The sequence below is a fragment of the Chelon labrosus genome (genome assembly GCF_963514085.1).
Source record: "Chelon labrosus genome assembly, chromosome: 5".
In the NCBI taxonomy this organism is placed as follows: domain Eukaryota; kingdom Metazoa; phylum Chordata; class Actinopteri; order Mugiliformes; family Mugilidae; genus Chelon; species Chelon labrosus.
Window position 1 is genome coordinate 9909532 of NC_140341.1, and position 9380 is coordinate 9918911.

At 41.1% G+C, this 9380-nt stretch overlaps 1 protein-coding gene across 1 annotated transcript; it reads right to left on the reverse strand.

Annotated features, from left to right (window-relative positions):
- Positions 1 to 4112: 4112 nt before the first annotated feature.
- LOC311488605 (uncharacterized protein) lies at positions 4113 to 9099 on the reverse strand. The gene is made up of 3 exons (XM_084545408.1): positions 8990 to 9099; positions 7200 to 7538; positions 4113 to 5178 (listed from the first exon to the last, which is right to left on the reverse strand). The coding sequence occupies exons 2-3, from the start codon at positions 7425 to 7427 to the stop codon at positions 4831 to 4833; spliced, it is 576 nt and encodes a 191-aa protein (XP_084401534.1). The 5' UTR covers positions 7428 to 7538; positions 8990 to 9099; the 3' UTR covers positions 4113 to 4830.
- Positions 9100 to 9380: the final 281 nt, after the last annotated feature.

A 9380-nucleotide genomic window follows, 5' to 3' on the forward strand; every position in this document is an offset into this window, starting at 1 on the left:
AATTTTACAGTTGCAGAATAAATGAATAGTGCTTCAGCAGCTAAAGTTAAAATACTGGCAAATATCAGCTCTTCAAGCAAAGTGTACAACAGCGTTATGGCATTTCTTCACAAACCCACTGCAGAGATGTTGTACATGGACGATCATTCCAAGAAGTGATGGATCTAAGTACGATTTGCACACAGTCCTCTTCGGCATGTGTCCTACCTCCACTATCAGGTTGATTTGTCATCCAGTACCTGCAAGGTCAGTGAACAACACAATCACTAAACTGGTTATCTTTGACAAAAGAATAAGACAAGAAACATTTATACAAGGTAGAAGAAAGTAAGAATTACAACAGGAACATCAAAATGTTTTGAGTCCATAAGTGAGTCCATAATCTGACCATGCAGCTCTTCATAGTATTTTAATTTAATTTAACTTGATAAAGAGTGAGATATTGTTCTCAGATGATGGTGGTGAATGAAACAAGGTGGTATAAGAAAGCAAAATCACAAGTCCAGATGAAGCCAAATGTTGGTTGAATTCTCCTCAGTGCTTTAATAGGAAATAGTTTGTCATTATATCATATTTTCCATAAAATATTTGAATGTGATAACATGTCATATATTCCATGAGTTGTTGACAGGTTATTCTGTCCTCATGTGGCCACAAAAAAAAAGAAGAGTTTTCTCCAACCATTGATTCCCACCAATGAAGTTATTTCTGCATGATAGTATTTGTGAATGAGAGGAATGTCATCTGGAAATGTAATAAAAGATAAAGTCATTTGTTGATATTAGACCAAAATAAAGACTTACTGCAGAGTCAGTGGAGTCCCATCAACCCATTTCCAGGTTCCTTCCACTTCTCTGTCATTCAAACCAATCCAAGTTTCTTTGTTGGTGAAGTCAGACAGAAACATCTGTTCAACAGAAAAAATATTTTAGTGTTGTACTCCAGCATAGAAATAATGTACATTTACCGTGTATCAATCACTACACTTGTAAATACAGTAACAAACACACAGTACCTGTTCTTCAGAGCTGTCTATCACCACCAGATCTGCTCCTCTGTTTCTACAGTCCTGTCTGCCTTGATCCCAGGAACCAGACTCTTCAGAGAGGAAATAACAGGAACAACTGAACATTTTCCATCCCGCAGGACATGTTTTCTCTGGAAGAAACATCAAACAAGAGACATTAAAAATCAACCACTCCTTGGATTTGGGAAGTTAGAGGTGTAAGTTCTATTTTTCTAATAAACGACCATTTGAAGCTTCTCAAATTATAAACCAACTGTTCTTACAATTATATATTTGACAAGAACAACAAAACAGTTGCATTATGGAGTTTGCCTCAACACTGTGATGAATTACTTTGTTCCTAGTTATTTGTTTTATTCATTTGCAATTTTAAAACCAGTGCACACAATATGGCTACCCAATGCTATCTCATGCCACCAAATGTTAACAAGGAACTTTTCACATGTAAGGTGGCTTAACCATTGAGCATTTTATCAAAATAATTCTAGGGAACTCACTTTGTTTAGACCGACTTTCCAATTTTTTAGTCCGGTTCATCAGCAGGTCTCTCTCTGCAGTCAGGTTGTCTTTGACGGCAGAGAGCTCTGCAGCTGAATCATGTAACTTACGGTCTGAAATAAATAAACGTACATGTTTCAGAAACACAAAAGACTTCATGGATTCAAAACTGAACATTTTCCAATCTATAAGACATGTTTTATGTGAAAGAAACACCAAAAAAAGAGACATTATAAACTAACAAGTCCATGGGTTTTTAAATTTTGCATTGATGTGACCTTTTCAGTGATTGAGGATTTACAGCTGTAATGAAGCAGTGCAGAGGTGCTACAGTCGTCATTTGTCAAGTTTGATTTAAAATTCTGTTAAAGTACAGAGCTAGTAAAATATGAAGTCTGATCATAATGCCAGATGACTTAGTCACCTGATATCATTGTATTACTATCTTAGCAAATCCAAAGACTCACTCTGTTCAGACAGACTTTCCAACTCTTTAGTCAGGTTGCTCAGCAGGTCTCTCTCTGCAGTCATGTTGTCTTTGATGGCAGAGAGCTCTGCAGCTGAATCACGTACTGAGTGATGATCTAAAAGATGCATGTTTCAGAAACACAGAAGACCCCTTTGTAACAATGTTGTCCTAACAGCTCCAAAAAGTAACCAAAAGACAAGAAGGAAGGTGGTCATAATGTTATGCCTGATCGTTGTACAATAAGAGCTTCACTGACTGATTCTCTGTTGGGGAAATTCAAAGAGACACATCGGCTGAAATTCAGTTTGTCCATGTACAACATCTGTGACATTTCTATACATAAAAATATAAATGTGTTTAATATCTGTGATATGACAGTTTGACTGTGACTGGTCCATGTTAGTGAGTCACAGTCAGTGGAGGCTGGAGGCACTGAGTGTTACAGGTTTAACTTGTGAAAACCAGACTCACAGTGGACACCAAGGACGATGAGCCCAGAAAACACTCAGCAGACCCAGAAAGACAGTAACACCTAAATATGAACTCTTCTCAGAGCTCCTTGGACCTGAACAGAGAAAACAACAGTGAGACCAACAAAGTCTACAACAGTAAAAATGACAGATGATAAAATACCTCTATTCACCTCTCTGTCAGATTGTTCTTACCTGAGGGATTTGTTGAATGTTTTGGGTTGACGGGTTTGACTTCTTCAATGTTAACATAAATTTCCTCCATTGATCTTAAGGATGCAGATTATTTCCTCAATGATCTCTGCTCTCTTAATCATTGACTTTCATATAAACTATGAAACCATTCTGGGTTTCAGTTCGGTTTTTATTTTTAAAACAACACGCAAGGAAGTCACATGTTTAAGAGATAACGATTATACAGTCAATTGTCAGTTCATTAGCTACAATAGTGAAAACAGTCTAAATCTTATCTTCATGAAGGTTGCAGTGTTCAGTATTTGTTTAAAATAACAGAGTTGTCAGCTGTGTTCATTTTAGAGGTTGTGGTTTGTTGTACAATTTAATTGTGTTGTACCGACACATGCTTCTATCAGCCCGTTTGAAGAAGGATAAATTATATCAGAACTGTTGCACATTTCAACAAATTACAACCTATGCAATGCCACTGAAAAACAAAGTGACACATTGTCTTCTGAGAACTGGCCAGTGTGCTAATATGCAAAGAACTTCACACTCTCTTCACATGGAAACTTTAAACAGAGGTTAAGCTGTCACACCAGTTATGTTTCACACATAGACTGTAGTAGCCACACCCGAAGTACCATGAGTGAACATTTTGTCAAAAGGATAAGGCCCAGTTTAAAAGATAACATTTAAAATTAGGGTAATTTACACATTACAGGATGTAAATGAGATTCTGAGTGGAGAATGTTTCAGTTGGCAGTGGGCAACAGAGACAAAACCTCTCATAGGGAGAGGCAGAACTGCACCAAACCTACCTAGTGTTAATTCAAGCTCTTTCATCAACAATATCTTGTCTAAGATTTTGTCAGGGGCCCTTCTTTAAATCATGACAAACAATGGCACAAATCTGAGGCTTTGGCAAGTGTTTTAGCCTTCTTGGATACAAGACAGGAAGTAGCAGTAGGACTTGACTTTCATTTTGAAAGTCACAGATGTGCTCTGGTTTATCTCTTCTGGGCTTTTGGCCTAAATCCAGTCAATGCTTTTGACAGGCACCATGGCGGACAGCCAGCAGAGTGACCATGGATGGAGTGGTCTCCAAAAACAAACATTAGGAGAGACGAAGAGATAGACAGACGGCTGGTAAGTATTTGTTTTAACACTGAAGATCTTTGAGGAGTCTGTCAAACTAAACTAAGACGTTAGTGTTAGGTAACCTGAATGACCGCTAACGACATGTCGCTGTGTTTAGTGATGAGCAATCGAGGCTTTGTTGAAGCTTCCACGTTTGATTAAAAAACAAAGAAAATGGTTCATTGCTCAAGGCCTTATTGACACTTTGCTCGATTAGGACATCTTGTGGATAATAAAACGTAATGCAATCAAGACCTGTTATTTATTGGTTCATGCTTGTATGGGATTTGATTTGCCATGCACATTCCGACTACACAGTTGTATGGTTTCAAGCTGACACAATAAAGCTAATAGCTTAAAAGATGTTGACTGGTGGGAGTTCAGTACAGTAGAAATGTGATTTTATTTCAAATGAGTATGACGAGCAAATTACTTTGTCAGGATTCAAACATTTTACTAGACTGTTATTTTCTTGATCAGAATCAGCTTTAATGACCAAGTATGTGCACATACAGGGAATTTGACTCCGGTAGCTTTACTCTCTTGTACATAGACACACAAACTTAAATAAGTGAAGAAAATTAAAAATAAAAATAAGATAAAATAAACTAAATCTCAACCTATACACATAAAATATATAATAAGAGCAGATATATACACCAAACCATTTGTACAGTGACTATATACAGTAGTGCAGAGTTATTGTTTGTTCATGTGAATGGTCTCACACTCTGTGACTGCTCAGAGTTCAACAGAGCGATAGCCCGGGGGAAGAAACTGTCCTTGTGACGGGTGGTTTTGGTGTACAGCGCTCTGTAACGCCGGCCTGAGGGGAGGAGTCTAAACAGGTTGTGACCAGGGTGTGAGGGGTCTGTGGAGATTATTACTGGTCCGCTTCCTGACCCTGGACCGGTACAGGTCCTGGATGGAGGGAAGGTCGGTACCAATGATCTTCTCTGCAGCCCTGACTGTTCTCTGCAGTCTGTCCCTGTCATGTCTGGTGGCGGATCCAAACCAGACTGTGATTGACGTGGTCAGGACAGACTGGACTATTGCAGTGTAAAAGATGACCAGCAGCTCCTGAGGCAGTATGAACTTCCTGAGCTGACGCAGAAAGTACAGCCTCTGCTGGGCCTTCTTCCGTCCACTTCAGGTCCCGTGAAATTGTGGACCCTAGGAACCTGAATGACTCTACTGTAGGGACTGTCCTGTTGAGGATTGTGAGAGGAGGGGTTGATGGGGGTCTCTTCCTGAAGTCCACTGTCATCTCCAGTTTTGAGCAGGTTTAGCTCCAGGTGGTTCTGACTGCACCAGAGGACCAGCTGTTCCACTTCCCTTCTGTATGCAGACTCGTCGCCGTCCCGGGTGAGTCCAATGATGGTGGTGTCGTCTGCAAACTAAAAAGTAAAATAGCAACAAGTACCAGAGAGCACACTGTCACTGTCGTACATGAAGGTGTGTGTGTGGTTTGTGATGTCTGCAGAGAACAACAATAACAATATTAATGATAATTAACCTACTATACAGTGGCATTAATAACAGAATAGCACAATTTACAGCAGACGTGAGTAACGTGTCATACTGCAAATCACCAGTAGGAGGCAGTGTAGGATCATTAAACAGCACAACAGCTTGGCGCAACAGGCAGGTCACGTGACCAAGCTAAACTGAGGCAGCCCCGTCGGCTACCGATCGGGTCAATTCGACACGCTGCGCTAGCATCAATATAATAGCAGCCTCAATGAACGACAGCTACACCGCTAAATAAACATTCACAGAAGGAAATAAAATGTACGATAATTAACTGAGTTCCATATTTTATGGGGCTCAGTAAGACATGCTAAATATTAAGCTAACAAACAAAACCGAGCTTATTACTAATATTATTAGTGCTTGTCACACTGGAAATGTAAACAACGTTCACTCATCACGTAACTTACATCGTCACCAATGCACACTGTTGTACAGTACAAAGGAATGAAGAACAGCACTGACGATCGGCAGAAGGTCAACTCAACTAATTAACTGCACAGAAAGTTTTATCGAACACACTGCGCATGCGTCGATCAGTCTCTGCATGAAGCAGCTTGCTGTGACGTGTACTCCTCGCAGCAGGGAATTCACAACAACTCCTATCACCGTTTTCGTCATATTACAAAAGGAGGTTTTCAGCAGAAGATGTCCAAACAAGAGGCCAGCCTTATTCTCGCCATCAGGTAATATAAACAGTGTTGTAGTAAATACTTTATGGTTTCAAAATGAGCATCACTCTTCGGTGTGTGCCTCTCAGAGGAAATCAAGATTTATCATTATTCACATGAATATCTTGTCTGTGTAATGTCCAGCCCAATCATCACAAAGATCAAAGTACACAAGGCCCATCGTAGGATCATGGCCCTGAACCATCCTGATAAAGGTAAGCTGTGTTACATTGGTGATAAGGTACTACAGCTAAAGTCATCTTTAACCAAAAGATTAAATTTTAGTTGCTCCATTATCCATAACAGAATCTGACTAAAACTTTTTTGCCCCAAAAACCTTTTCAAGGAGACCTGACAATGACCTGCACTGTTAAGGAGTCACTTTGAAGACTTCCATCATCCCTGCAGCTCTGCTCCATCAGCATCGACATGAACACCTCACCAAGGAACCAACTCATGCTCCTGGAAGATGGCAAAGAAAAGGATGCCGTCATGATGGTTTCCTTCTTAAGCTGTTAACTTACCATGAACTCTATTAGGGAACAAATAGTCACCAGTAATGTGTATATGTGTAACATAAAGTAAGGTGTTTGGGTCTGTTTTGCTGCATCTTGGCCACGATAGCTTGCCACCATTGATGGACCAATGAATTCTGAATTATACCAGCGAATTCCAGAAGAGAATGTTAGGACATCTGTACGTGAGCTGAATCTGAAGAGGTCACGCAGCAAGACAACGACCCCAAGAACACAAGTTGTCCGCCAACACAATCGTTAAAAAGAAAAAAAAAAAAATCATGTTTTTGTCAGGGTTTTCAGGGTGAGGTAGGACCTAAACGATGAGGCAGGAGTAGGCAAAAACATGAATTTAATTAAACTAAAAATAACACAAGGCACAAGAGGCGGGAGATCCAAAAACAAAAAAAAAAAAAAAAAAAAAAAAAAACAACATTGCAGGACAAGACCAGTGCTTGAAAACACAAGGAACACAGGAGGGCCTCCGCAGAGAAACAGTATGACACGACAGGAAACATGAACAAAGCTCAAAACATGAACACAGGAAATCAAAGCGCAGAACCATGACAGTACCGGGACAGGAGTACAAGGAGTAGGAGTGAAGGCCAACACCTGGGAGCTGGGACAGGAGTACAAGGAGCAGAAGCGGAGGCCCTCCCGAAAGCTGGGATAGGAGCACAAGGAGTAGGAGCAAAGGCTAACCTGGGAGCGGGAACCGGAGCAGGAGTGGAGGCCTTCCTGAGAGCGGGAACTGGAGCAAGTGCGGAGGCCTTCCTGGGAGCAGGTCGCTGGAGGTTGGCTGGCCAGTGGCCAGCAGGCCAGGGGAACCACCAGCGTGTGGCCGGCAGACCGGGTCGCCAGAGGCTGCCGGCCTGCAGGCCTGCCTCCATGACATCCGTGAGGGCCTAACCTCCCTGTCGGGACCCTCATGGCTATGCGTGGCTCGCCTTTTATCTTCCTTCTCGTAAAAAGGAAAACAGTCCGCTGGGTCCATTCTTGGTCATTCTCTCAGGGTTTTCAGGGTGAGGTAGGACCCAAACACTGGACACCAGGCAATGAGGCAGGAGTAGGCAAAAAAATGAATTTAAATAAACCAAAAGTAACACAAGGCGCTGCATGAGGCAGGAGATCCAAAAACAGAAATCAAAACCTTCAAAAAAGACAAAAACAACAGGAAAAGACTAGAGCTTGAAAACACAAAGAACGCAGAGAAACAGTACAGAGGACAAAGGCAAAGGCAGGACTATATATACACAAGGGCAGAGGAGACACAGGTGAAAACAATCAGGGCAGGGCAGACAATCACACAGGAGGGAAATCACAGGACAGGAAGAAGGCAAGACAGGAAACAAGGAAAAACTTAACAAAATAAAACATGAAACATGAAAGAAGCTCAAAACATGGACACAGGAAATCAAAACGCAGAATCATGACAGTTTTAGAATGGACAAGTCAAAGTCCTGGCATTATCCAACACAAATGTTGTGGAAGGACCTGAAGCATGCAATTTGTGTGAGGAAACCCACCAACATCTCAGAATTTAAGTGTTTCTGTACTGAGGAATTTGCTAAAATTCCTCCAAGCTGCTGTAGTTCACTGTTCAGCAGTTACCGGAAATGTTTAGTTTCTGTGTTGCTGCGCAAGGGTTTTATAAAGACTTTAAAATGTCTTCAGGTTTGTGTTTTTTCAAATTCTAAGTTTTAAAGGAACAACGGCAGCAAAGAACTTCACAGTCACTTTACATGGGAAACAATAATTCAGCTGCTGCACAAATTAATGTGGTTACAGTGACTGTATGTGCCCTATATGTGATGTTGTGGTGCATCCTGCCTCATCATTAGAACTTCACAAGACTTCAGTGAGGCAGATATTCAGCAGATAATCGATTTTCTTGAACTGATTCAAACAGTCTCAAACATACACACATACATTCAAACAGGTGACATCTCTTCCTTGATGCTTCGTGGTGAAAACCTCACATGCACAACACTGCTCAGCTTCTCTGCATCTCACAAACACAGGACAGCTGGAACAAAACCATAAAAAAATGATGTTCGCACTCATCTGATCAAAGTCCAGATTTGTACTAGTCTAATGTCTCTTCCTTGTGTTTCAGGGATCTCAGTTTCTCATTACTGTCCTGCAGTGGTTGTTTATCTGCTGCAGTCAGACACTGAAGGCCTGATTCAAACAGTTGAGTTGTGTCTGCTCCTTGAAGTGTTTGATCATTGATTGCTCTGATGAACTTGTCCAGCAGAGGGAACTCTTGTCCTCTGTCCTGGGGCTGTGAGAGCCATTTTCATGTGAGGCTCATATGCCTCAAGACCAACTTCCTTGTTAGTGTCTGGGGAAGTGGTTTGTTACCTCCAACAGTATAGGTGTGCGATCACTTGAATGACTCTCAGGTCTGTGTAACATTCTTTAATTTGACATAAAAATAACTTGTGAATCAAGTTGTGTCACTGTCTGTATAATATCTGTTCAGTACGTACCTTAAACCACACCACAGCTGTAGGCTTTGTGTTTTCAGGTTGCCCGTCCACACCTACATGTGTACGTCCCATCCTGGACGCCTGAAGGAAATTTCAGACATAACCTGTTCATAATTTGCAAAGATTTCTCTGCAAAAACAAAAACGAGAAAGTCAGTCCATGAAAGCAAAAGTCTGCAACTGGCTGCAGAGCATGAATAAATCCACCAGAGGTCTCAGAAACTCATGTACCAAATATGACACACTTGACTTTGTAGAGTTAAATACCTGAACCTACAGTGGATATAAGAAGTCTAAACACAGCTGTTGAAGTTATTTCAGTGAGTCTAGCATTCAGCAGGTCTCTCTCTCTTCAGCTGTGGAGGGAAGTTTCATATTGATGGTGAAAAGAT

Coding starts and splice junctions, on each gene's coding strand:
- LOC311488605 (XM_084545408.1), bottom strand. CDS start 7,427: ATGAGGGTCCCGACAGGGAGGTTAGGCCCTCACGGATGTCATGGAGGC. Junction 5,179..7,199: donor GCTCCGGTTCCCGCTCCCAG/GTTAGCCTTTGC, acceptor TTTACTTTTTAG/TTTGCAGACGACACCACCAT.